Source organism: Agrilus planipennis, unplaced genomic scaffold, assembly GCF_000699045.2.
Source record: "Agrilus planipennis isolate EAB-ADULT unplaced genomic scaffold, Apla_2.0 scaffold11, whole genome shotgun sequence".
Classification (NCBI taxonomy): domain Eukaryota; kingdom Metazoa; phylum Arthropoda; class Insecta; order Coleoptera; family Buprestidae; genus Agrilus; species Agrilus planipennis.
Window position 1 is genome coordinate 834,318 of NW_020440736.1, and position 27,517 is coordinate 861,834.

The window sequence follows — 27,517 nt, forward strand, 5'->3', positions numbered from 1 at the left end:
ATTATTTAGGAAGAAGTTCACCTTTCTAAATAAACAGTTTTATTCATATAAACAAATAATTATGAATTATAGGAACTAAGTTATTTGTTACAAAAATATTTATATTTTGATATTATCCCTAATGCGATAACAAAATGTATATCTAAGCATTACAATACTTACATAAGTAAATAAGTCAATTAATTTACATCATATTTTTTTTTAATTATTCATTACTTAATCACAGTTCAAGTTTATTCGTATTGAGATATATGTACATGGTATTCCTTCTTTCTTTTCTCCTTTGTGAAAGATAAACATTTTATTTTCGTATGTTAATCGTGTGTACCTTCGAGAATTCCATCTTTTTATATATTTCAATAGGTATTAGCCAAGTAGAATGCCTAAATAGTGAAGCATATCGGAGGTCGTATAAAGAAAACAAGAATATTATCATTGATTAATAAAATAATAAGCATATAATAAGTTGATGGTCGTTTTAATTGTGTACTTTGATAATATAGCAAATTTTATTTCTTGCAATTGTTTTAAAAGGTAAACAATATTCATTAGTAAAAATAATTAATTATCTGGTCTGTTTATAATTAGTGCATGTGCTCTTTTCCAGTTACTTCATGTAAGTGTAACTTACATTTTTTTTAGTGCAGATGGTTTAATGTGAGACGTATATTTAAATTATTTCATTGTTTTTATTATGGAATATTCTAAAAGAATCGATTCAGAAGCCATAAATTTATTTCTTAATGAAGTTAAAGATATTCAGCAAGATGTGGAGTATTTTGAAGAAGAACAAGTTGTTTTGGACGGTAAACGTTATTAAAATAAATTAAATAACCTATTATCAAATAAAAATATTCAACAAGCTAGCTTATAATAAAACTTGTTTCTAAGTATAACTGGTTTACAAAAATCGTCATAAATCTGTTTTCTCGTAGAAATTGAACAAGCAGCTGATTTTCTTCAGAAGGTAGGACTATCAAATTTATCAGAGATATATCAACAAGGTTGTGAAATAAGTGAAAGTGTTGTTAATGCCACTGTAAGTCAAAGAAATTTGACTCTGAAACAAGTACAAACTATAAAGTCACGGGTCCAAACATTAAATAAGACTTTGAGGAGTCATCAGCCAAGACAAAAACAAAGACAAGATGTTAGAGACGTAACATGGAATGTTGAGGTAAAATAAGTATAAGAAGAACTGAAAGAAATCTAGCCTTTTGAATTTTTTTAGACTTCTTGTACAGATACCAAGATTAATAATGAAGGAATTCACTTTTTGAATTCCTCTGATGATCCAAGTAGTGATATAAACTTAAATGATCAACAGTGTAGTTCATTACCATACATGTAATTGTTTTAATTTGTTATTTATTTTTACCTTTTGTTCCAAAAGTAACTTTCTTTTTATTTATTTTTTTTTTAGTTCACATGATTCCAGCAACTTGCCATTAAAGAGTAAATCAAAATGGTCTGCAGATGATCAACTACAAAGTAAGGGATTTACAAATGCAAAATATGATAAGGGAGATATTGCTCGACTGTTGTCTGATACGGTAGTATTAAAAGGATACCATCCAATTCAGGAATCCAGTTTTGTATCAAATGTACATAAAGAAAGAAGTAGTAGTACAAGTCAAGAAAATGAAATATTCAAAAGTGATGGTTCTAAAATGTTTGTTATTATCCACTCAAGCCTGTTAACAATTTAAAAGTTATTCTTTTATAGAAATGATTCTACCAATTCCATTTATAAGAAAAACATATCTGATGATACTAGTAATAGTAATATGATTAAGATAAATGACAAAATACTAAGTTTTGAAAATTTTATTCAGAAAAGTGGCGAAAATTCAAATGTTTTAAAGGTACTTTGTCGTTTGTTTTTCGATGTTTTTAATAAAATGTGTACATTTATATTGTAGGCATGGAAGAGTCAGGAAGATATTCACATAGAAAACCTTAGTATAGATGATATTTCTGAAAGTGAATATCAATATTTAAGACCATTCCTTTGGGTAGAAGTTACTGCTTTATTCGACCAATGCAACACTACCATAATTAAAAGAAAAGCTAACATAAAAAACAAGCGTCAGTATAAATATATTATTTTATTATTCAAGTTCTAATTTTACGAGAAATTATAGGAGGTAATGTTTTTGGAGTTAATTTATCGACTTTAATTATGAGAGACATGCCAAGGACTACGGATATTTCAATGGTGCCAGAAATATTTAAGATAATAATTAATCACTTATCCACCAGAAGTTTAAAAGAAGATGGTATTTTACGAATAGGTGGGCAAAAGCAGAAATTAGAAAGATTGTGTGCTGAAATAGAATCAAAATTTTATGAAAATAAACAGTATATAGAGAATTTACTTCAGCAAGCTACCTCTCACGAAATAGTTGGTGTTCTGAAAAAGTTACTTAGAGACCTTCCAGATCCAATTTTTACAATGGAATTGTTTGATATGTTTTATAAATGCAACTGTAATTTGATTTCATTTTGATTATTCTACGCTTTAATCTACTACAGTTCTTTTTAGCAGTATTACCGAAACACGCTCAATTTAAAGCATTGAACATATTAGTGCTTCTTTTGCCAGTGGAACATAGAAATACATTTCGTTTATTACTTAATTTTCTAATTAATGTTATTAAACATGAAAAGGAAAACCATATGAGTTTACACAATGTTGCTATGGTAGCAGCTCCCTCGTTTTTTCCACCGAAGTTATTACTACCAAAAGAAAGTAAAATTCAGATAAAAAATGTCCTGAAAGAGGATATTGAAAAACATATAAATGATGCTGCTGTATGTTGCTGTACAATGGAAACATTGTTAAAATATGGAGATAGTCTTTGGACAGTACCAATAGATCTCGTTAACCAGGCCAGGGAAGCACAGAAAAGAGTTCAAAATCGAAAAGACAAAAGGGACTATGGAAGGGTATTTTTTATCAATGTTTTTCCTTTCTTTTTGACATAACTATTTTTTTTTTTCGATTTAGAGGAACGTAAGAAAAGAGTTGCAAAGGAGTAATACCCAATATCAGCCAAATATCATTTCTCCACGAGCTAAACGTGATATTTTTTTATAGGTACCTTAATAAAGACTATAGTAGATGTAAGTACCATATTACATTTTACCTTTAACTTAATAATATATTTGTTTGTTATGCTATATACAAGGTTTACAAATCATTAAATTTTAACGATGTAAGCGTTATTTTATTTTCCTAAAGCTCAAGCGGTTTAAATAATTAACTAAAAAAAGAACTCATAGCTTCCTTTAGTTGTATCTTTCATCGTCCTTCATCAGCTTTTTAACTTTTCCCTTACAAATATATTACGAAATTTAATAAGTAACACGCTCTTTAAAGTCGTTAAAGGACTATTTAACTAATCTGAGAAATTGCAGCAAATAAAAAGCTTAAGTGATCCTGAGTGGTACCATTAGATAAATTAAAATCGTTTATATACAATGAACGCATCTGCATTTTAATATGCTGAAGTGTATCATTATTCTTTGAGAACCCCTTTCCCTGGTAGTTTACTAATGGAATAGATCTATGGATCAGTTGTTAAAAATGGCGGTTGATAGTTGGTTTGTAGAGGTTTTTAATTTTACTCAGGGAAATGATTTAACTTCTAAATTTAATAAACCTGTTAAGTTGAAAGTTGAATATGATCCTCAAGGGCTAAATATAATTATGTTTGATGGTACGTTGTAAAAATATGCCGTTGTCTTTATTTTCCTTTTTTTTTTTGTTAAATCTTTGTTGTTTGTAGTAAAGATGGTAATGGTTATGTGAATATTTTCACATTAAATTTTTTGTAACATGTAGAAATGAAATTTAACAGACACTTATAGATGGCGAATATTGTGTTTTCGTTTCTTTAAACCTATAAGTAGAAGAAGAGCATGCTGTTTGAAGTTTGGATTTTGTTTCAGAAACAAATGCAGTGCTTAATGAATTTTTGGTTACTTCAAGTACAGAATGTTGTCGAGTTGGAAAAAGAGCTTACGTTTTTACAATTGATGGAGAATCTATGTATCTTAGATTTGAAAATGAAAATGGTATAGTATTGCTTGCAAAATTTCTTCTACATTTATACAATGTTTCAAATTAGATTTTAGAAATTTTATGATATCTGTAACTAAAGTTCAAAATGGAAAGGGGGCTTCTGTTTTCTCAGTCAGAACTGAAGATACTTCAGCTAATCAGTATTTCCAGTTTTATGGCTACCTTTCCCAACAGCAAAATATGTTACAAGATTTTGTTAGAACGTACACGTATCAAAGAGCTATACTAAGCAATTTGAATGATTTTAAGGTAAATCTATTTCATATCTTCATATTTGTGAATTCTTATACAATTATGTTAAAGGACAAAGTAGTGTTGGATGTTGGTGCCGGTTCTGGTATTTTATCCTTTTTTGCCGCTCAAGCAGGAGCTAAAAGAATTTATGCAGTTGAAGCATCTACAATGGCCCATTTTGCACAAGTAAATAAATATTATTGATGCCATTCAGAATTTATTTATTAACTTATTTGTAGAAATTGGTGTCTGCTAATAATTTGGAGGATGTGATTAAAGTAATACCAGGTAAAATTGAAGAAGTAGACCTTCCTGAGAAGGTAGATGTAATCATTTCTGAACCTATGGGTTACATGTTATACAATGAAAGAATGTTAGAAACTTATCTTCATGCAAAAAAATGGCTCAATCCTATGGGGAAAATGTATCCAACTCGTGGTGATTTACATGTTGCTCCATTTACCGATGATGCTTTATTTATGGAACAGTTTAGTAAAGCCAATTTTTGGTAAATAAAGTGCAAATATTGTAAATGCAAGTGATAATTGACTTGTTTAGGTTTCAAACGTGCTTCCATGGTGTTAATCTGTCAGCAATACAGAGTTGTGCTGTGAAAGAATATTTTAGACAACCAATAGTAGATACTTTTGATATTCGCATATGTATGAGTAAATCAGTGCGGCACACTGTAGATTTTTTAGAGGCAGAGGAAACAGACTTACATACTATAGGTAAATTTAATTATGACTTTGATTGACACTGGTTGATTATAACAGAAAACTCTTGTTTTTAGATATTCCATTAGAATTTCACTTATTAGAATCAGGTTCTTGCCATGGATTAGCATTTTGGTTTGATGTGGCCTTTATGGGTTCCCAACAGACAGTGTGGTTGAGTACTGGTCCAACAGAACCACTGACTCATTGGTATCAGGTACGGTGTTTGCTAGAACAACCCCTTCTGGTCAAACAAGGACAGTTACTAACAGGAAGAGTACTTCTAGTTGCCAATAAAAGGTTTGACTACCATAACAACTAATATATGTGGTTTATATTATAAGTACATTTCCAGACAAAGTTATGATGTGACAATTGAACTTAATTTAGAGGGCACCACACAGTGTTCAACGAATACACTGGATCTTAAGAATCCGTATTTTCGCTATACTGGAGCACCTGTACAACCACCCCCTGGAGTGTCAAGTATATCTCCCAGCGAAAATTATTGGAATCAGCTTGATGCCCAGTGTGCTAGAAATGGTGAATATTTTGATTTTTAATAATATCAGAATTGTTTTACTATAATACTTTTTTTTTAGCTGTCAATATGGTAAACGGAATGCAAGTAAATGGGTTGGGAGAGGTGTCCATGGATACTACACAGACTGCTATTAGTACAACATTAAATAACAACTTGATGGCATTAGGTATATATATATTTTTATTTTTTAACAGTTGACAGTTTGCCAGTATGGCAGCAATTGTCACAGCCGTCTCTAGTTACAAGCCACGTTAAAGATTTACTTGACAACAATCTAGGAGTCCTGAGTCCATTTCAACGAGATATTCATCACAGCTGTTCCAAGTGTGAAGATAAAGTTAAAGCACCAGACTTATCAATACCACTCAATTATTCAAGCAGACGCCGGGGTGCCCATGAAGAAAATCCTCTTGCATCAAAAGAAGTAAAGGGAACATTAGGCTGGTGAATTCTCCTGTAGAAAGGTATAAGATGATTTATAACCAACCAATAGAGAAGGAACTGAAGGAAAGTCGAAGGTATCGGTAACCCTCTAATAAACGGTAAAAAAAGACGACGGTAAGGATGATAATGGCTATGGGTCTTAATTAGAAAGCATACTGCACTGGAGTCGAGTTTCGATTTGTAAGCATAGTAGAGGAGAGAATCATCTTAAAAGAAAAGAACCCAAAGATGGAAGAAAGATTTAATGAAATTGGCAGGGATAATAAAAAAAAAACATATAAAAGCCCAATTTTAAAGAGTTATAATCACTGAAAATGAAGAATGGTTGAGAATGAAGGAAAAAATGCAAAAAAAGTTTTCATATGCTAGAAACAATAGTTGAAATTGAAACTAAAAAGACTGTCGAAACTAACTGCAAAGTTGAAATAGTGGTCGATTAGTGCGGTAAAAAAAGTAATTGTAGTGGTGCATAAAAAAGTGGGGGTACAGTCTGGTGATGTGATTAAATTCAAGCAGAATATCACTAATATTATTGTATACATTAACTGAAAAGTAAGAGTAACATAAAAGCGGTGTTTGTTTCTTTTTTTTTGTAACATGGCAATAGTGCAAACATGAATGCAAAAGTGGGGAATACACAGATATAATGTGAAGTGAATGAAAAAGAAATGATATAAAGAGGTGGAAAGCCTCAAGATAATATTTATTATACATGAAAACAGTATAACGATTATAACGATGAGCAAGGAATTAGGTTTAGTATTACTTAATGGTAAGGTAAAAGCGGTTAAAAAAAACAAAATAACATATGGGAGGGGGTAGTATATGCAAAGGCTAGGTACACCTCGTGCTAATGGTAGATAAAGGAATTGAGAATATTGTAAACTATTTAGAAACTGTAGCGAAACTTGAATCTAACCATTTTCTAGTCATGTCCTCTATTGAGAAAGGTAGGCCCAAAATAAAGTTCTGCAGCATACGAAGGGTTTCTAGAAAAGGATATAATGAATAGGTTGTAGATTATGTAAAGCTAGCGAAGAGGCAGTGGCCTAATTGCTATGCTGTAAAGAAGAAATAGAGGTGTAAAATGATGAGATAAAAACAAACGGTCATGAATGAATAGAAGGGTGAGAGGTTAGATATATGAGAGATTTAATAATGAAAATTAAAAAGGCGAAATTTGTGAGAGAACCTGTGAGTAGATAAGAGCAGTAATGACAAGGATCTGAGTGATTACAAAATTGAAAACCATATATAAGAGAGGAATGAGAAATTGTTTTTAGTTTTAACTCATATAAAGATAAAGTTAATGTTAAAAAATCAATTGTAAAATGTTTATGGCATGCAAAGAAATATTTTCTTTACTGTATTTTATTTTGATCTCTTCTTTTTTAGAAGGAGAACAGCCCAATATTCATCCGGGATGCATTTCGAGCACAGGAAGAGGGCGGGTAGCTGCAAGTCCAACATCAACACATACTGCTCAACTTATTGGTGGAGCTATTTCACCCTCTTTATTCTCTACGTCAAATGCTCCTCAGGTAAAATATGTATGGATTTAATATACCCAATTCGTAATAATTTGTAAAAAAAAATATATTTGATCTATTCAAACTAAATGAACTGCCCTAGACTCTGAAAATCGACTATATACCAACCATATGAAAATTCGTGTTAAAATCTTTGATGTTTTAATTGACTTCTAGAGAAAGTATATTAATTTGAAGTTTTTTAAAATTTAAGCATTTCTGTTACTATGATTTTGGAAATGTAAAGATTATGATAAAAAATGTTTGATAGTTTTATATTAAAAAGTATAGATATGTTGAAATGTCTGTAAAAACGAAATTGGGTGTACATAAATTTATTTATGTATTTATTTTCGTATGAAACTAAAGATATTTAATATTTTAGCAGCCGATAGTAATGGCAAATTACCCCGTAAGTCCAAATCTAATGATTGGAGATTATATGACTCCTGGTAATAATGTAGCAATATCAGAAATGCCAACAATTGTTTTAAGACATCGTCAGGTTTAACATTAAAAAAGAAAAGCGATCGATTTAATACTTATTAGCACGTACGTGTTACTGGTGATTTATTAATAGATAATAATATTTGAGAGCGGATTCTTAATTTATATTTCAACTTCGTTGTATATAGCACTGGAATAATTAATTTGCTGCTCGTTTGTCTTAAAGTTAGGTTTTTTATTGACGGACCGAACAAATTTTAGTGATAAGTATTTATTTTCACTTCCTCCTAATGTGTACATAATTAATTTAAATGCATTATGGCAGCAGCATTTAAAAGAAGATTTAAAAAGGAAACGTACTTGATTAGGCAAATTAAACGTGATGACAACCTTTTTCCAAATACCTTGCATTTCTAAGTTATTATTAATTAATTTTATTGAACTGTCCTTTACATTTAAAGCGTAAAAGACATCACTTTCTTTTTTAATTATCATCCACGCCTGTAATAAATTGTACAGTACCGAATATTCACTTCTTTTTAATAATTATCAGGTTTTTCGTGATCTTTTTAATTTCTCTTATCACGGTTATACAATTTATACATAATTTAAGGTCGTTTCCCTTGGATTATTAAATCCTTAAAGTTATTATGTTACTTTATAAAAACCGTAAAAAGTCGATTTCCTTATTAGGAANTTTTTAAACAAAAAGAAAACGAAACAGTATTTCCATTTTCTCTATGTAATAGTAACATTCCATGCTTGTCTCTTTTTGCAATTCAATCCTAAATATCAGTCTCTTATTGAATAAATTGAAGCACACAGATATTCAAGAAGAAAAAAAAAAACAAGAACTACGTATTTATTACCATAAAGAAATTATTTTATATAGCTAATGCTAATATAATTTTTTTTATATTTTATCGTTTTTATATTAAATGTTAACTATTTAAATAACTAAGAATGATTATGGGAGTCACCGAGGCTAAAATGTGTAAAACAAAATCTAGAGAAAGGTTGAATTCTAATTTTTATGTCAACCTTCAGAAAGTGATTGTTAGTTGTTAGTTACGGTAATTTTACTGAAATTATTGATGTTTAAAAAATAATTATAATGACACGTAGAGGCTGCTACTTATTATTTTTTTACGAAAGGGCTGTTTGTGCGTAAAGGTATTTATAAATAAAAAATCAAAATTAAAATAAATTTGAGCAGTCATGCGTGTTTGTAGTTGAAGAAATATAAGTGTAATAAAAGATAAAAAGTGACAAAAAAAAAAATAAATGTACTGAAATGACTGTCAAAATATGAATTTCTAGTTAGGTGTGCTTTTTGAAAAAGATTTGTTGAAACTTTTTTTAATTCAATGGTGTGTAGTGCCTAATTTACAGTTTTCGTACTTATCATTTATTTACGTATTTCTTCCTAGTCATGCTTATATCATAACTATTATTACTTGTTTATCTACTTCGTAAATCTTATAAATAATGAACGTACATGTGTTAATGTATGTGCACATATTTAAGCAATTATGTTGTATCTTTCATCGTCCTTCATCAGCTTTTTAACTTTTCCCTTACAAATATATTACGAAATTTAATAAGTAACACGCTCTTTAAAGTCGTTAAAGGACTATTTAACTAATCTGAGAAATTGCAGCAAATAAAAAGCTTAAGTGATCCTGAGTGGTACCATTAGATAAATTAAAATCGTTTATATACAATGAACGCATCTGCATNGAAAGAAAAGGCAAAGGATTAAATCCATTTTTTTATTTTAAAACGCTGCAATCAGATTATTGTCACCTCAAAATCGATAGGTACTGAATATAAAAAAGTTCAATGAGTCAGTGAACACATATTTATAAACCAATGAGAAATGAAAAGTAAATAGTCCTCTTCGACAAAAAAAGGAACATTATTATTGACGTTATGCTGCGTATCTTCGGCGATTAATTTCGAATAAATACTAGCAGTCTCCCCCGGTTCCATTTTCTGAACACCCCAGTATTTTGAATGTGCAGGATATAAATCTGGCATGATTTTTTCGATTTCGTTCCAAGATTTTCCAGCAAACGATCTAAAAACGTGACTACCTTGGACGGTATAATCATACAAATAAGTAACACGTTTTCGTATAAAGTCGTGGAAAAATTGAAGCTCTGAGCAAAGTTCCCTTTTAATAAACTGTAGCTGCTGGCGATGTAAAGTGGAAGGATCTTGTAATGAAATGAATATCTGTTGGCCCAAAAATGTGGTTAATATTTCTAAAGTGTAAGCAACCAGTTTGGAATCTAGGGAAACCAGCCAGGGAACAGACATGCCACAGACACCAGACGTAGCAAATCTTTGTGTAGCATGGAGAGTTTCAGGTGACAGGAAGAGTTCGCTTGCATCTCTCCCAAAATATGCATCTCTCGTCTCTACATTATCGCCCCTATCTTCTCTTCTGAAATCTGTTAGAGATGGTTCATTGTCGTTTCCTAGGATATTAAATCCTTTGAATCTTGCAACTCGTTTTTTACGAAGTATTACCAAATGATTACTGTGCTGTGCTATCTAAGAATAAAGACGATTAATAGAGAACAAAATAATAAAATAAATTAATTTACCTGCGTCAATGTTTTGCATAGGAAGTGCATGGTACAAAGAAGAGTTCCATAATTGAGGGTTTGAGGGTTTTCAAGAATTAATTTTGGAACTCTGTAATCATGCTCCACCAAATCAAAAAATATCCTGCGAGTTTTAATAGGATGTAAAATTTCGATCAAATCCGGACTACATCTTAAAAGGCACCGTAAACACCAGGAAATTATTTGAATATGCCTTAAAAATTGTAACTTAATATCTGACACATTACATATTTATAAGGAAACTTACATATCAATAAGTTTAATAAGTTCATCTTCAGGCACGGTTTCTATTTTATTGAATTTAAGATACTGGTTCCCTTCTGCCTTGAAAACTAGAATATTTGGTCTTAAAATAACTCCAACACTTATGTTAAGGGTTTCCTTGATTGAATTCTAAAGATTAAATAGATTAATAAAAATGCATTATGAAAATACTGATACACCTTACAAGTATGGAATTAAAAGATTGCTCATTTTGAGCCCACCATTTCCCTTTAAATTGGAATATTGCCTCAAAGAATTTGAGACATGAGCAAGTTAATTGTAATGCTGTAGTATCAGTCGTTAATTGCACTAAACCTGCGAGATACTTGAGTATGTCGTCGTACAAATGCATGAATGATAAGCTATATTCTAACATTAAAAAGCCAAATTTGACTTGTAAAATGTGAAATAAGTTGAGGAGGAATGCATAAATGATCCAAAACTCCTTTAAGTACCATGGAACGTCATCCGTCTAAAGAAATAAATTCTACTGTTAGTTTCTATATCACTAACATTTATTTACAACTACTTACCAATGGCTTTATGGCAATGTTAATATACTGTTTAGGAGGTCGAACTGATTCGTAAAAATTATTTAAATCAAACATTAGAAAGTGTTCAGCAAGTGGAGACTGTGCATAATTAACCAAGCACTTTACAGTAACTTTAGCAAGTTTTAACAGGTTACAATCATTAACAAAGTATTCTATTGATTTGAGAAGACTTGGTAAAATTTGGAAATTTTTAAAATAATACAAATGTTGATCAATAGTTTTAAGATTTAGAAATCTATTTATAATCGAAAGAAGCAAGTTCCAAGCGATATATTTCTCGTAACCAACTTCAACTTGCTGTATTTCTTTGTTTGATTTTGATGTTACTAAATCAATCATCAAATATTCATATTCGAAAGTAAAAAGTCTGCAAAATATGTCCAATAATTTCGCCGTATTTGTAGGATTTGACTCAAAAAAATGCGAATGCTGCTCTATTATGTGACATAGAATAGTTAATATCGATTCCTTCACGGATTTTTTTATATCTGCATAGTAATTGGTAAGGCAACCTAGTATATTTATCAGCTTCTCAAAGTCGTGATGTATATTAGATTCACTACTAAACGAATAATGTGACACCAAAAGTAACAGAAGCTCTGTATAGTCATTTAAAATTCTCGGTTCTGTAGGATTATTAGTAAGATAATGTAGCAATCCATTTAAACAATCTCTTTTTGTCAATACGATTGTTTTAGATTGTTCGTTTAATACAGCAGGAATGATTTTCTTGGTCATAACAAGAAAATTTTTCCATGCCCTGAGTAAACACAATGCGTCTACATCGCAGTCAAATTTTACTTTACTTTCCATTCTTGATTGCATGAATTTTATCCACTTCTCAATATAACCATTTTTGTAGGTGAGCAATTTTGTTATTTCCTTTTTTAGATTTTCTTTTGCTTTTAATTTAATTAAAACGTCGTCCTCTGATTCGGATACGGTTTCTTCAAACTTTCGACATTCATCTGAATAAATGGTAGAAATGCTCATATCGCTTGTAGTCACTTTTACATCTCTAGTTTTTTCAATATCACTTCTCCATGAATACAGTTCTACTGTTATTATTGCGAATATTTTCATGTAAGTCTCGGCGTTAAATTTGAAATCATGGAACAACGGGTCTATGAGTAATGACCAAAATTCTTCTTTTTGAGTTATAGAAGAGATTAAATATGATTTTTTATTCACCCACAATTTGTAAAACAGGTGTAATATTGCGTTTTGTAAAGGGTTATTTAAATATTCCAATGACTGCAACAAAAACCCTGTTATTCAATCCACTAACTGCAATAATGAAGGATATACTTACATTTTTAATGTTATTAAGATACTCTATCATAAAATTTGCTATGTTCTCTCCATACACATGAGGACGTGGTTTGCCTTGCTTGCTTTTACTGTGTTTCTGAGCATCAAAAATGTTAAAGAAAGCTGCCGTCATTCCAAATTGTGATTCGACACAAGTTGCCACAAGTTCAACGATCGCAACTTTGGTATCTTCATCGTATAATGGATCTCTTAATCTATCCAAAAACATGGCATTTACTTGATGATGGTCCGCTTCGAGCATTGCGTAAACAAGTAACTTTCGATTCTAAAAGAACTAGTTAATGTAAAGTTCGCTAGTTTTCAATTATAATTAAATAAATAAACTAACTCACCTGAGCAAGGCAGCGAATAATCCTGCAAACAATTTTTGGAATGATTATATCAAACGAATAATTCAGATAGGTTGACAGAATTTTCACAATGTTGTTCTTCTGGTACTGAATTTGACACATTTTTCTTGTAATTGCATTTTGCTGATTTTCTTCATAGTTTGCGTTGAGTGATGTAAGAAAAAGTTTCGTTGCAATTAAAGAATTTTTAATGCATGCGAGATAAACAACGCTTTGACCGTTTTCCCAATTTGTTTCCTTTTCCATTTCTTCTTGTACGGCAGCATTACTAACTGCAAAAATTCGCACAATCGACTTTAAAATTGTATCTGATTCCATCATAACTTGAATTAGTTTATCATAAACAGAACTTCTTTCTTTTTTGGGTTTTAAATTCTCTTCCAAAATAAATATAAGTATCTTCAAACATTTATTGATAACATGTAAAAATTTCCAGTTTCCCTCGAAATTTGTGGCTGTCAATTTTGGGTAAATGTGAAGAAGCACAAAAACTAAACCAGTAGCTTGAACTCTTTCTGAGTATTTCATCTAACAAAAAAAAGAAAAAGGAGATACTGATTACAAGTTTAACTTCAGGTGACTGTACCCTCTTACATTTAAAATTAGCTGTACAAAATTCACGTAAAGTTCCACTATTTCAATAACATCTGAATTAAAATTTCCTTTCAAAATAGCTTTCGTTACTTTTGCTTCTTGATATAAACTACTCGTTAACAATTCAATTAAGCTATTACTTCTAAATGCGGGTTTTGGTAGGTAATTACGTTCGACTAAAAAGTCGATTGTATCTTTGCTTTTGTATTCCATCATAACTAGACAAAGTTTAAAACAAAGCTTAACCACGCGTGGGTCATCATAGATAGCTTTCCATGAGTTAATTACCAACTGATTAATGTACATAAGACAGCCTTCAATATTGAAATTTTCAATCGTACTCTTCAAGTCATACTGTGCTAAATCTTTAAAAAGTTCAAAACCCAGAACTATTTGATCCAAAACCTCCAAGTTAATGGAGCTTCGTTGCTCTATACTTCTCACGAAAATATCCAAAAGTCTTTGAAGAATAACAAAGTAACTGTATTTAACTTTGTAAGTAACATAACTTCTTTGTAAACCCTTCCAGATAGTAACAGGAGTTCCACTATCAATTATTAAAGTGTCGTTATCAAAGGGTCGGTATTCATTTGAAAGAATAAGCGTTTCTACTTCACCTTTTTTCGTAGAATATATTTCCGTAAAACCCCCTAAATTTTCTAAATCATGTATTACCTGTAAAATTTTAATTAAATTAAAAATAGTTTTAGCTAAACAGTAGATAATTTACATACTTTTTTAACGTAATCTGAATGCGTTGCTACAGCTTTCGAGATGCGTGTTAAAGGCTCGAAGTCAAAAGGAAATAATCTCACAGCACATTTGTATAAAGTTTTTAATGCAGGTAATTTCTCCCCGATTATAGAGTCCACGATGTAACGTTCTTTCAGAAGTTCACAAAGAACTAAGACAGAACCATCTTCTGTATAAATTAGATCATCTGTGTTAAAATAGAAACAAACAGCTTCCATGTAACAACAACAAGCTTTACGTAATTGTTGTAGAATTAGGGGACTCTAAAGTTAATATAAATTAGTTTTTTTTTTAAATAAATAAGTAAATAGAAATACCTGAAGAACGGGATTACACAGGATATAATACAGAATTCTAAAAACTTTATTTTCTATTGCAAATTCTAAGTATTTTTGGTATTCTTCCATTTTCCATCCATGACTACCTGTTGAATTTTGTAAAATTACAAGTAACACAGCATAAATTAAGTTTATATTTGCGTAGTCTGTATCCTGATAAACATAGGAAATCATTTCTTTCATGTAATCTCCGAAATGTAACCATAACTTTTTATCACCCCTAAAGGAAGAAATGAGATATTTTAGCTATCAAATATCAAAGGATGTAAGAAAAGACATACCACCACTCCTGAACTGCTATAAGTATAGTCGCATTTTGTACACACTTTATACTTCCTAATAGGGTAAAATTTTCAGAAGCATCTTTTTCTTTTAAATTAGTATCCCCAATATTCTGCCTTTGAAATAAACTGAACAAACTTTTTAAATCATTGTCACTAAATTTTTCACAGTAACTTATTGTTAATATAGTAACCATAATTTCAAGTTGTTCTCTGTAATTTCTATCAAACCATTCATCATAAAATAAATATTTTTCTGTACTGCACTCGGTTCTCTCTTGAATTAAGAAGTCAAGTTGTTTTAATAGACAACTACGTATTACAGATACACTCTTCGCATTTACAAAATTTGTAAATTCATTTTTGTAAACATTGTCTGTTTTACTTTTCTCTATTACATATCTCAAAATCTTAATAAGAAACATTCGCTCAGAATTATAAAACTTCCAAACAGAATTTAGTAAACTTTGACAAAATAATTCAGATCTGAAGTTATCATTAATGTCTTCAAATTTTCCATAATATTCATACATTAAGTAGTTACAGAAAGTAATCCATGCAGCATCTGCATTTATATTCTGTAAAAAGGTTAATCTAATCAATATAGATACTAAAATTACTGCATAAAAACTCTTCCCATGGCCATATGAATAAATTACTTACAAAGTTTATTGAAATACTTTTTATGAAAGCCTCCACTACATTGTTGGTTTCTTTTACAGTTGAAGACTTCCACTTCACATATAACTCAAGGGAATGGCTTTTATAAAATGTTATGCCTTCTAATAAATTTTCTCCTGTAATATCTAAAATATTTTTTACATCTTTGGGTGTTATATAGGGGCTCTCTCCTTTTAAAGAGAGCCAAATCTTCTTCCAGTGTCTGAAATGAAAGGAGTTATACTGCGGCTTGAACAATAATTACATCGCTTACGGTCTAATCTCCATTTAAAATTTGAGCAATATTTCAAATACAGTCATTTCCTCAAATAATGAAAACCAAAACAATCTTTTCAGTTGTCGGCCAACTTTTTAAATATAACCCAAAATTTACATAGGTTAGAAACATTAATAGTGTCGGTAGTCTCACTGAGCAGTATATTCAGCTATGACATTATCTATGGTTATGACTTATGGCTTATAATTACATTTAGGGTGTGATCTTGTTTATGAAGTGTCTTGTGTACGGTCCGACCGTGTTTTTAAATGTTTTAGAAAAACAGTCCAACCGCTTTTATTATTTTTAAACATGCCTACAAAAGGATAGATCAAGGCAGACTCATTTAATTTATGAAGAAGCTGTGTCGGTTATTGTCAAGAATTAATAAATCAACAAAAAAAGGATGTCGGATCATACTGGAAGTACTACCTTAATAAAAAGTTATCTATGGTATGGCATACATGCTTTTCTATGGTGACAAGTGACATGCAATTTAAGTTTGTTGTCATTTATAAATATCAATATTAAATTAGCATGTATTCAATTTACTAATTGTTAATAGTTGATTATTAGTATTTTACATTATATTAAGTTACAGTTTACGGGTACAAATTTGATTTGGTGTCCCATCCATCATGCATTTATTTCAATTCCTGTCTTTTTTGTATAATCTAATCTTCGTTTATTATATCCTGTTTTTAATTGCAGTAACTGAGTAAAAGGAATTTGAAAGTAAATATTATTAAACTATAAATCTGTTTATTTCTTCATTTGTAACAAAAACGTGGCCTTTAGCATTATTTACTTTTAACATTTTCTTATAGCCATGTCATGGCTTTTGTACTGTTGTGAAACTAAATTCTGCATATGTTTTTTAGGAAGCATAAAAGTGATTTTTCTGTTGGAATTTGACATCCTGGTATCACCTGCTGAAATCATAACATTGAGTGGCACTATTATAAAGCCATAAAAGCAAGTGACAGCATTAATGAAAGGTAAGTAGTTTTGTATTAAAGACAAAATCATTTTTTTATTTATTATTAATNATATTAACAATAAAGTCATATAAATATTATTACTAACTAAATAATTACCTGTAAAACCTTTAAAATTGTAAGGCGAGGTGTGGGTGTATTTATCATAGTAATGATAAAAACTTTATTCTGTAATAGTTTCAAATTATTACATATAGGATATTGGGGAAGATCAGAAATATAAAATAGAGTCATTATTGTTTTTCTCAGTGTTGTGGGTTGTTCATTATGATAGTAACCATTACAATGCTGTTATTCCACAATTGTTCTTTTGCAGTCATCAACACCTCACTAGAAAGGTAGGATTCATTTATTCACCTTTCTGTTAAATTTAAAATTAATTTCTCCTTTATTAAACAAGCTGAGATTACTAAAATGCATTAAATAATCTGAAAATACCAAAATTCATTAAAGTGGTTGTAGAGTAATGCTGAAAACGATTTATAGTTAGTAATTACTGGGGTACACTTAATGACGTCATTTTTATTTGTTAATAAATTGATTTCTTCCTTATTAAAAGAGCCAAATAAACCAAAGTGTATTACGGTTTTTGTGAAGCATCAGTGAAAAGAATTAATAGAATAATATAGTTAGAAGTTACGAGGGAACACTTTCAACCCCCCCTCTTTAAAAACGTTGTTATTTTTTATAAATTAATTTTTCTCCTATATGAAACAAACTAAGAGTAGTAAAATGAAATAAAGTAGTTGTGAGAGAATCCAAATTAAAATTATGAGGCTAAAATTTGCTAGTGCATATCTAAATATGCATTTTGAAAACAGTCTTTCATAAAAAAATTAGAACTGCTGCTCTACTGATGATGAAAATACTTTGCTGTATTGTGGGTTGCCGATATGAAGGACAAAATTTTTTTATTTTAATACTATTTTAAATTCCAATTATCAGAGTACCTTCGCTCATAATTAAAGTAGTGCGCTGTAGTCTAGTTAATTTTGAAAATGTTACAGTGTGCGTCAAAATTTGTAATTAATTTTTTCGAGTTTAAATAATCTATTTAAATTTATTTGATGTAAATGAATGTTGTTCACATCCTTTTAAATATTTGTCTAATCCTATTTTTGCCTTGTGCATTTTACATTACAATTTTCTATACAATTTGGTTTAGTTTGGGAAAGCTGTTCTTTTCATTTTTCAATTAAATTTTCCGTCATTAAGGTGAGAGAATAAAAATGTAATAAAATAATTATTAGTCAAGAAGAGCTAACTGTTCATGTGTGCTCATTTCTGTAATACCTACTAAAAACAAAATCAATGAAAATATTGCGAAATATAGTGAATGTGGAAAAATTCTAGTTTTTTCAACCTTATCCTGTTTACACCGTTTGGCTAAGGCCCTAGTGTAAAATTTTGTCTTGTTTATAATTTTTTTGAATATATGTAATCTTTTTTAGTGTTAAACCAATCAGATATTAATAATTGGAAAATGTCTAAAAAATAAAAACCATTGTTGCATTTTGTAAGTAAGAAACAAAAAGAAACTGGGTGAAACTATTGTTAGCGACTATGCAGTAGTCGCAATCTCATCACTAATTTGCTATTTTACTTATAAACTTTGAGTGCGTTTTAACTTGATTTCGTGTTTTATTTATTTAATGGTATAGCTAATTCGTTTCTACTTGTTCTGTTCTACAGATTGACGATAATTGAAAGCGTATTGATGTTTATTCTTATACTGCTACAATATCGACAGTTGGAATGATGTACAATGGTGAAGTTCTACCTGCATTTCATTTGTACTTTTCTTCAAGTTTAATAATCTTGCAGTTTATTACGGTAAGAATATCTACCATAATTAAAATATCAGACTGAAATTTAAAGGTATACATTGGTTACTAAAGTCTTGCTAATCTATAAAATATTCATACAGGTTCTTTTGCAAAAAACAATTGTGTTGCTGACGTTTTTCGCTAAATAATTAATATTTGAAAGTTGTCCAATTTTGTTACTAAAAACTGTAATACATAATATTAATCTATCCTTCATGTTTGCATTATTATTCTCAAATGTAGCTTAAAATTCTACTGTTTAATGCAACAATTATTCCACAGGGCTATATATAAATTCCGGACGTCGTATGTTGTGGAGCATTCATTGTAGCAGTTCTTTTCTTCGGAACGTAGCAGTACGCCAAAGGGTACTTGTTCATTTGTCACAATGAATTGTCAGAAGTTAACACAATCAAGAGTACAAAATATGATCCTTTACATATTCCCTTTTGATTGGTGTTGAATAGATAGCTGATCCACAAATACCACACATGTCATTAATAAACGTTGAAGTTTATCGTAGGACAGCAAGGATATTACAATTTAGGTAAGATTTTAGAACCTGCTGTATGTAAATAAATAAATATATGGTTAAGATGGTTAATTTTGTTACTGTGTTACATTCCCACTTTTCATTTCATTATTGATTTAGGCATGTTATTTATTGTAATTAATTTAATTTAAAAACAGTGTTACTGTCTTAATTTGTNTGGACAAAATATGATCCTTTACGTAATGCCTCTTGGTTGATGTTAGAAAGGTTCATGGTCTACAAATACCAAACATGCCATTAACGAGGTTTGAAGTTAATCATAGGACTGCAAATTTAGGTAAGATTTTAAAACCTGTTGTAAATTATAATAATTTTTTTACTTTAAATAGACAAAAATATGGTTAAAAGTGTTTTATAACAGTTAATTTTATTAATAAAGTGTTACATTTGAACTTTTCATTATTAATTTAGCCATGTTATTGTTTATTAAAAAAACTGTATATTGCTATCTTACTATTTTTTTCTTTACAGAACATAACAATACCCCAAAGAACTGTAAAAGTTATGTACAATATTTTATTTGATATTAAAATAGAATAGGGTATAAATTGATATTGATTAAAAGTATTTAATTACTTTTTTTGTCCGTTTCTACAGATTGACTAACGAATAGGAGAGATTCGGAAGTTAATTTTGACCCTACCAATGAGGACGTGAACTGTATGTACTGGTTTCCTTTCTCAATTTGGTTTGCTTTCCACACATGTAAACCATGGAATGTTATATTCTACAGCAAATTCAGGTAATAATACATATTTAAATTAGTATTAATTATACTTTATTAATCTGTTGCCAATTTGGTTAACAAAAGACGTCCTGGAACATAACGCATAGGAGGACAAGAATGAGTTGCTTCCTTCTATAAATACCGCTAGATTGACCATTATTAAGTTGGGGTTGTAGGTAATTGCGAACTTCAGTCTACCAAATTTTTTCTAAAAAGGCCTGACTTGCGTTTATAGCTCCACTACATCTTGTCACAAAAATTCATAGAGAACACCGGTTTGCTCTTCCAACCCCCAATATAAAAACGCTTTTATTTCTTGGTTGTTAATATTTTAAACACTGCTTTTGAAAGCCGAGTCTTTAATAATAAGCCAGGGAACTCAGAACTACTACTGCAGCCTGACGCTCAGAATACTTTGCAGTGAAGTGGGTTGCCTATATCAAGGACCAACAGTCTCCAACCGTATTTAAAACAATTTGTATTTTAAATTCAAATTATGATACCTTCCCGCGAAATTACATGAGTGCGCTGTTGTCAAGATAGATAAAGGTACAAATGTTACAGAGCGAGTCGAAATTTGTAAGCAACTAAATTTTTGGATTTTAATAAAATAATCTAAATTTATTTGGTACATAAACAATCTATGAAAATAATTATAATTTTACAACGCTCAACCCTGTTAATGTTAATGAATTTTTATCAGTTTGTTTTGTATATTTCTGTAATGTGGTCACTTTTACCTCGTGTCCTGTACATTACAATTTTTTATAGGTTTCCTGATAGAGAAAGATAATTATAGTTAAATATGCAGACAAAAAACTGTTTGCTTGGGAAAATTGTGGTGAGAGTATAAAAATGTAATAAAGCAACAATAGCCAAGGAGATAGATGCTTCTTAATCAAAAACAGCGATTGATTAAGAATAAAAATAATATATTCATTTTTTTAGTAATGATATAGTTACAACGATAAGAACAAAACAGTAAATTATCAATGTTCTGTCCAAAGATTGAGTCATTTGTTAACGGTTATTTATTTCGTAGGCATCGGAAGTCAAACAATTTATTTCCACATTTTCAAAAAGTATTGTATTTTTTTAAAAAATCCGTGTTTTCAAATTACGAACCAATGAAAATAAACGAGGTTTTAGTTATGTAATTCTTTTAAAAAAATAACATGCAAATGAAAATGAACATTTCCCACTCTTATACCAATGAAAGGTGCTTATCAATTTTTTCAGAAGGGTTTTATAACTAAAACTTCTTACGTTATTGTAGGTATTCAGGTATTTAAAGAAAACGAAAAGATAACGTAGTACATAAAAGTACAAAATAACTGCAAATTTTAGAAGGTTACCTATTCATTTTGAAATGCTCCAACTTTTTAATAACTAAAATCTACAGATCAGGTAAATTCAAGTGTAAATTAATTTATTTATCCTGTGGTTTAACGTTGTTTATCATATATTCTACAACTAGATGAAGGCCATTAATAATTCGGGAACAGGAAATTTAAGCTACAGAAACCGTTTATTAATAGACTAAATAAACTTTAAATGTAAACAATTTTTCTTCAATAACAATAAGGTACTTCTTAAATGTTATACTGCAATTACCAAGTTTCTTAATTTCATTTCGTTTAATGTTTGAANATGTTATACTGCAATTAGCTAGTTTCTTAATTTCATTCGTTTAATGTTTAAAAATTCAACTTGTCCGTTTGGTCGAATTTTATTATACCCAAAAATGCATATATATATTATATATCTTTAAGAGTAGTGATCAGGCGATGGAATTTGCACGAAGCAAAAACGCAGATAAATTGAATTCTGTAAAACGGGGGTGAAACTAAGCACGCGATTGGTTATAGCGTCGCAGACATCGAATTTAACGTATCTGATTGGCGTTTGTCTACGTCATCAGTGCTTCATGTGGTAGCAATCGCAAATTCGCGAGAAGCCTGAGAGGCGTTTGGCACATCATAAGTTCATAAAGTTTCGATGTGGAAGGACGTGTTTTCGCGTCTCTTAAATACAACTTATCGAGCTAATTTTTTCGCAAAATTAGTTTTAATTTGTCCTTCGTCTGAAAGGTTAGTTTGATTGATTCATATACTATTACTATTATTCGTATTTGCCCACAGCATAAATTAATTTGACAAAATTGTTAAGGGTTATATCTTCAAACATCAGGTGGCTACGACGCCATTTTTAATGTTTTGTTATTTTATTGGCTTTTAATTGTTTTTTTTTACGTGTTTTTGTTTTATTTCTTGTTTCATTTATTTAATACGAGTGTTTAATTCTTTTTTTTTTTTTAACCATTTTCCGCATATATTTTGACTTTCATTTGAGAGAAAGGGAGAAAAGTGAAGAGGATTAAATATTTAAATTTTCTGCGTAACAGATATCTATTAAATTAATTGGTTAATAATTGTTTTTGTTTGTTTACACAGATTAGCCAACAACTGTGAGAGATTGGAACTGATATCCTTTCCTTACTGAAAAGATAAGTCGTCTCCTATGGTTAATTTTTCATCTTGGAGGCTCTTTTAGTTAATTAAGGTGAGCATGCATACTATAACAATGTATCCTGCACATTATTTACTTAATACTTGATTAATTATGTCTGAACACTTTTTCATAAGATTTCATTTTACAGGTACATTAGAAGAACTCTGGATACCATTAAATTATGAAATTTTGGAGCATTGGTTACATTAGTCTTCATTTGCCTCGGAAAGTAGCTGTGCCTATGGTTGTAAAGCAAGCATGAAAGTGCCTTTTTTTTCATTGGGAACGAAGAGAGTGTGCTAAAAAAAGGATTTATGACAATGAACTGGTATGTAACAGTATCAGTTAAAAATAGTAAATGATATCTTGCTTCTTCTTCTTGTAACTTGCTTCAATAAACAACTTTTAAACAACGTTTCAGAAATGGAAGAAGCAGAATTAATGTGGAACAGATCTTTCCATTAGTGCATGTTACTGATTTATACTGATTTATTCGATTTAAAAATGGTAATTAATTACTTTTTTTTGCCTGTTTCTATATAGATTGTTGTCCCACAAGTGAGAAGGAATTGCAGTTAATTTTGGTGCTACTAAAACAACCGATACTTTTTACGTCTTCACCTTGCAACATTATGCAGTTAATTTTTGCCGTAACAATGGGAGGAAATTGGAAATTAATTAATTTGGAAGCAACCGAAAAAACAAATTATATGCAGTGGTATCGCTTCTAGATTTGGTTGGTTTTGCTCATCACACTAGTAGACGTTAGAACGCCTCTCACTACAATTAATTATGGTAAGAGTAAATGACTTGATCGATATTAATTTCTCTTTATTAATCTGTTATGAAATTTCTGTTAACAATTAGCTATTGTCAACAATATAAATTGAGGTTATTGTGCATCAATATCACTTGACAGTTTTTATTTTCCACAGAATAAATTGACATTTATCATCGATATATCTATGGAGTTTATCTATCTATGGATTTTCTTTTTAACCGTTTTCTGTTATCTATGTCGTAAATTAATGTCGTGTTATTTGACGTTAACCTATTTCGTGATCTATGGTTGTGATGTAAAATGGCGTAAAGTTGTTGTTTATTTATTTTTTAATTCAGCTATTTTACTTGCTTTTTGGTGCGTTTTTGTTTGTGTTTCTTAATTATAAGTGTAATTAATATATTTTTTTTGTCCATTTCTGCAGGTTATGCAATAAATGAGTGAGAATTAATGTGCAGTTTGGTTATACTGAAACAGCCCAAGTCTGCAAGGGTGTGGTCTTTCCTGGATTATATTCTTGATTTGCTGTTTCGTCTTCGCCTTGTAACATCATGCAGTTAATTTTCAACCCATGAGCGAGAGCAACTGGATATTTATTTGAATTCCACCGAAATAAGAAATTCTCTGCTACAGTATTCGTCCTGGAGTTGGTTTACTGTTCACAACTGTAAACTTTGGAATGTTACGTTCTATAATTAATTAAGGTGAGAATACTTGATATAATTAATTTTAATTGCTCTTTATTAATCTGTTTGCCACCGTATCTGTTTCAGATCGACGTTGGAGAAGACAAAGATGACGTAGTAGTTGAAATAGTTCTTTGTCTTGCATGCTCTATCTAGTAGAATTCATCAAGTTCCTTTTATTCAGATTAATTTTTTATTTTGCATGTTTTTTTTGTTTTTTGTAGTTTCTTATAGTTAATTTGATTTAGTTTTTATTTTGCATGCTTATTTTTGTTCTTTTTGTTTAAAGTAATTGTTGATTGTAGATTCTTTTGTTTTTTTTTTTGTATGTAGTAGTAGTGTTGTGTAGTGTAGTAGTAGCACTAACTCGTTTAGTAGTTGTAGTGTAGTCTAACATGTCTCTTGCTTACCTCTTCGCTTAGCTTACTGCATATTCTTACTATAAATTGCTTTGCATTTACCCTACGAGTTCTACATGATTCAACGTTTCGTTATCGTGTGTGTTTCTTCTCACCCTTGTGGAATTAGGGAGGGCCTCCCCGAACGACTTCCCTTGGGCTTAGCTATTTAGTTGATCTTAAAAGTGTCTTATACACTTTTCGCGAGTCTACTCTAGCGTTACTTCCTTTCAGACGGGGTACAGTGGGTTATCTGGAATAGGAGCAATAGGCGACTGCCCAGCTTGCCTTGGCGAAATCTGTCCGATCTTTTCTACCAAAGCTATTAGTATTTGTCGTTAGTCCTTGTAATTGCACTATTTGCTTTCAGGTAACCGAAGAAGACTGACGACATCGTATTGTTTGCTTTTTATTGTATTTTCTTTGAAATTTCGTATGTTTTGTCTTTCTTTTACAGGTATTTTGTTTATTACTTCATGAACGGTTATATTATGTAATGGTAACTTAGAATGATAGTTAAAATGTTTCTATAAATTGATCTTTTGGCATAAATGTTAAAATTAAATTAAATATTTGTTTATTAAAATTCATTTGGGTGGATAGGGTGGCTATAAGGGGTGATGTGGAGGCCACAGAGGTTTAGGGTTGCCTTTTCTCCCTAATCTTGCATTTAAATATTGATGGTATGACAGTTTATGTAGAGAATATGATGCTTTTTTATTGTATTTGCTTTGAAATTTTATTGATTTTATTGTCTCTCTTACAGGTATTTTATTTTTAACACTTATAAGTTGTTAAAATGTATTATTTCTTAGATATTTTGTTTATATTGATGTATTGTTGTTATTTGAAATAAATTTATACTTTGTCATAATAAATATAAATTGTATTTCTAACTAATAAATGTATTTTCATTGTATTATCATTCTTTGGTATTTAAATAAATAAATAAATTATGCTTTTTTAATTTTATTCTCAGCCTTAAACAACAGTAAAGAATAAAATAGCACAAACACTAAAAAGAAAGGTAATTGTGACAAGTTTTGGAAATAACCAGAGCCATCGCGTGTTCAGGGGCTGAACAATATGAAAAAAGCTGAAATATTAGAAAGAAACCTGAAGTTAATCCCGCGCTTTATTTCTGAATTTGGAAAAAGACTCGATACAGCTTATGATCTCCTAATACAAATGTTGAAATTTATGAAAATTTTCAGTATTGAGCCAAATACGAGGGTTAATCGAAAAGTAATGGAAAATTCAAGTTGGTTTTTGAAAAAGANGTGCATGTTACTGATTTATACTGATTTATTCGATTTAAAAATGGTAATTAATTACTTTTTTTTGCCTGTTTCTATATAGATTGTTGTCCCACAAGTGAGAAGGAATTGCAGTTAATTTTGGTGCTACTAAAACAACCGATACTTTTTACGTCTTCACCTTGCAACATTATGCAGTTAATTTTTGCCGTAACAATGGGAGGAAATTGGAAATTAATTAATTTGGAAGCAACCGAAAAAACAAATTATATGCAGTGGTATCGCTTCTAGATTTGGTTGGTTTTGCTCATCACACTAGTAGACGTTAGAACGCCTCTCACTACAATTAATTATGGTAAGAGTAAATGACTTGATCGATATTAATTTCTCTTTATTAATCTGTTATGAAATTTCTGTTAACAATTAGCTATTGTCAACAATATAAATTGAGGTTATTGTGCATCAATATCACTTGACAGTTTTTATTTTCCACAGAATAAATTGACATTTATCATCGATATATCTATGGAGTTTATCTATCTATGGATTTTCTTTTTAACCGTTTTCTGTTATGTATGTCGTAAATTAATGTCGTGTTATTTGACGTTAACCTATTTCGTGATCTATGGTTGTGATGTAAAATGGCGTAAAGTTGTTGTTCGTTTATTTTTTAATTCAGCTATTTTACTTGCTTTTTGGTGCGTTTTTGTTTGTGTTTCTTAATTATAAGTGTAATTAATATATTTTTTTTGTCCATTTCTGCAGGTTATGCAATAAATGAGTGAGAATTAATGTGCAGTTTGGTTATACTGAAACAGCCCAAGTCTGCAAGGGTGTGGTCTTTCCTGGATTATATTCTTGATTTGCTGTTTCGTCTTCGCCTTGTAACATCATGCAGTTAATTTTCAACCCATGAGTGAGAACAACTGGATATTTATTTGAATTCCACCGAAATAAGAAATTCTCTGCTACAGTATTCGTCCTGGAGTTGGTTTACTGTTCACAACTGTAAACTTTGGAATGTTACGTTCTATAATTAATTAAGGTGAGAATACTTGATATAATTAATTTTAATTGCTCTTTATTAATCTGTTTGCCACCGTATCTGTTTCAGATCGACGTTGGAGAAGACAAAGATGACGTAGTAGTTGAAATAGTTCTTTGTCTTGCATGCTCTATCTAGTAGAATTCATCAAGTTCCTTTTATTCAGATTAATTTTTTATTTTGCATGTTTTTTTTGTTTTTTGTAGTTTCTTATAGTTAATTTGATTTAGTTTTTATTTTGCATGCTTATTTTTGTTCTTTTTGTTTAAAGTAATTGTTGATTGTAGATTCTTTTGTTTTTTTTTTTGTATGTAGTAGTAGTGTTGTGTAGTGTAGTAGTAGCACTAACTCGTTTAGTAGTTGTAGTGTAGTCTAACATGTCTCTTGCTTACCTCTTCGCTTAGCTTACTGCATATTCTTACTAAATTGCTTTGCATTTACCCTACGAGTTCTACATGATTCAACGTTTCGTTATCGTGTGTGTTTCTTCTCACCCTTGTGGAATTAGGGAGGGCCTCCCCGAACGACTTCCCTTGGGCTTAGCTATTTAGTTGATCTTAAAAGTGTCTTATACACTTTTCGCGAGTCTACTCTAGCGTTACTTCCTTTCAGACAGGGTACAGTGGGTTATCTGGAATAGGAGCAATAGGCGACTGCCCAGCTTGCCTTGGCGAAATCTGTCCGATCTTCTCTACCAAA

The 27,517-nt window shown here is 30.3% G+C and overlaps 3 protein-coding genes and 2 long non-coding RNA genes across 13 annotated transcripts in view; 4 read left to right on the plus strand and 1 right to left on the minus strand.

Moving 5' to 3' along the window:
* The window catches only part of LOC108733766 (rho GTPase-activating protein conundrum), a 63,565-nt gene extending 60,343 nt beyond the window's left edge, over positions 1–3,222 (plus strand). The window contains exons 1-10 of one of the 5 annotated variants that reach the window (XM_025979804.1): positions 304–534; positions 608–806; positions 936–1,177; positions 1,232–1,347; positions 1,424–1,672; positions 1,727–1,865; positions 1,923–2,088; positions 2,145–2,489; positions 2,546–2,949; positions 3,011–3,222. In XM_025979804.1, the coding sequence (XP_025835589.1) occupies positions 695–806; positions 936–1,177; positions 1,232–1,347; positions 1,424–1,672; positions 1,727–1,865; positions 1,923–2,088; positions 2,145–2,489; positions 2,546–2,949; positions 3,011–3,100 (1,863 nt within the window). In that variant the 5' untranslated portion in view covers positions 304–534; positions 608–694 and the 3' untranslated portion in view covers positions 3,101–3,222. Of the gene's footprint in view, positions 1–303; positions 535–607; positions 807–935; positions 1,178–1,231; positions 1,348–1,423; positions 1,673–1,726; positions 1,866–1,922; positions 2,089–2,144; positions 2,490–2,545; positions 2,950–3,010 lie in introns of those variants that run through there. The other 4 variants (XM_025979808.1, XM_025979805.1, XM_025979807.1 and 1 more) reach the window with 4 other exon arrangements.
* Positions 3,223–3,568: 346 nt separating this feature from the next.
* LOC108733834 (probable histone-arginine methyltransferase CARMER) lies at positions 3,569–8,148 on the plus strand. 3 transcript variants are annotated; one of them, XM_018465164.1, is made up of 11 exons: positions 3,569–3,722; positions 3,955–4,080; positions 4,134–4,336; positions 4,391–4,507; positions 4,561–4,829; positions 4,880–5,052; positions 5,115–5,337; positions 5,393–5,580; positions 5,640–5,747; positions 7,421–7,566; positions 7,940–8,148. In XM_018465164.1, the coding sequence occupies exons 1-11, from the start codon at positions 3,572–3,574 to the stop codon at positions 8,063–8,065; spliced, it is 1,830 nt and encodes a 609-aa protein (XP_018320666.1). In that variant the 5' UTR covers positions 3,569–3,571; the 3' UTR covers positions 8,066–8,148. The 3 variants fall into 3 exon arrangements, with proteins under 3 accessions (XP_018320666.1, XP_018320668.1, XP_018320669.1); XM_018465166.1 differs by having other exon boundaries at positions 7,943–8,148; XM_018465167.1 differs by lacking the exon at positions 7,940–8,148 and adding an exon at positions 5,860–6,045 and having other exon boundaries at positions 7,421–7,500.
* Positions 8,149–9,754: 1,606 nt separating this feature from the next.
* Positions 9,755–16,201, minus strand: LOC108733822 (nucleoporin NUP188 homolog). Its single transcript, XM_018465146.2, has 13 exons — positions 16,035–16,201; positions 15,764–15,983; positions 15,101–15,678; positions 14,799–15,039; positions 14,463–14,744; positions 13,729–14,403; positions 13,117–13,662; positions 12,765–13,049; positions 11,432–12,706; positions 11,083–11,370; positions 10,882–11,027; positions 10,614–10,827; positions 9,755–10,560 (listed from the first exon to the last, which is right to left on the minus strand). The coding sequence occupies exons 1-13, from the start codon at positions 16,046–16,048 to the stop codon at positions 9,841–9,843; spliced, it is 5,484 nt and encodes a 1,827-aa protein (XP_018320648.2). The 5' UTR covers positions 16,049–16,201; the 3' UTR covers positions 9,755–9,840.
* A 357-nt stretch (positions 16,202–16,558) lies between these two features.
* On the plus strand, positions 16,559–19,507 carry LOC108733770. 2 transcript variants are annotated; one of them, XR_001937277.2, is made up of 4 exons: positions 16,559–16,772; positions 16,919–17,035; positions 17,285–18,868; positions 19,144–19,507. It is a non-coding gene; the product is annotated as an uncharacterized LOC108733770 (long non-coding RNA). The 2 variants fall into 2 exon arrangements; XR_001937276.2 differs by having other exon boundaries at positions 18,728–18,868; positions 19,144–19,499.
* Positions 19,508–21,832: 2,325 nt separating this feature from the next.
* LOC108733835 lies at positions 21,833–24,007 on the plus strand. Of its 2 annotated transcripts, XR_001937287.2 has the most exons (5): positions 21,833–22,231; positions 22,595–22,703; positions 22,801–22,980; positions 23,196–23,447; positions 23,858–24,007. It is a non-coding gene; the product is annotated as an uncharacterized LOC108733835 (long non-coding RNA). The 2 variants fall into 2 exon arrangements; XR_001937286.2 differs by lacking the exon at positions 21,833–22,231 and having other exon boundaries at positions 22,448–22,703.
* Positions 24,008–27,517: the final 3,510 nt, after the last annotated feature.

What these genes read in the sequence shown, in the direction of transcription:
- LOC108733834 (XM_018465164.1), top strand. Translation starts at nt 3,572, where the DNA reads ATGGATCAGTTGTTAAAAATGGCGGTTGATAGTTGGTTTGTAGAGGTT. An exon ending in CAATGGCCCATTTTGCACAA is followed by an intron (nt 4,508 to 4,560) that starts GTAAATAAATAT and finishes ACTTATTTGTAG; the next exon opens with AAATTGGTGTCTGCTAATAA. An exon ending in AACAGACTTACATACTATAG is followed by an intron (nt 5,053 to 5,114) that starts GTAAATTTAATT and finishes TCTTGTTTTTAG; the next exon opens with ATATTCCATTAGAATTTCAC.
- LOC108733822 (XM_018465146.2), bottom strand. An exon ending in TTATTCGCTGCCTTGCTCAG is followed by an intron (nt 13,050 to 13,116) that starts GTGAGTTAGTTT and finishes TAGTTCTTTTAG; the next exon opens with AATCGAAAGTTACTTGTTTA. An exon ending in CTTATTAAACTTATTGATAT is followed by an intron (nt 10,828 to 10,881) that starts GTAAGTTTCCTT and finishes ACAATTTTTAAG; the next exon opens with GCATATTCAAATAATTTCCT.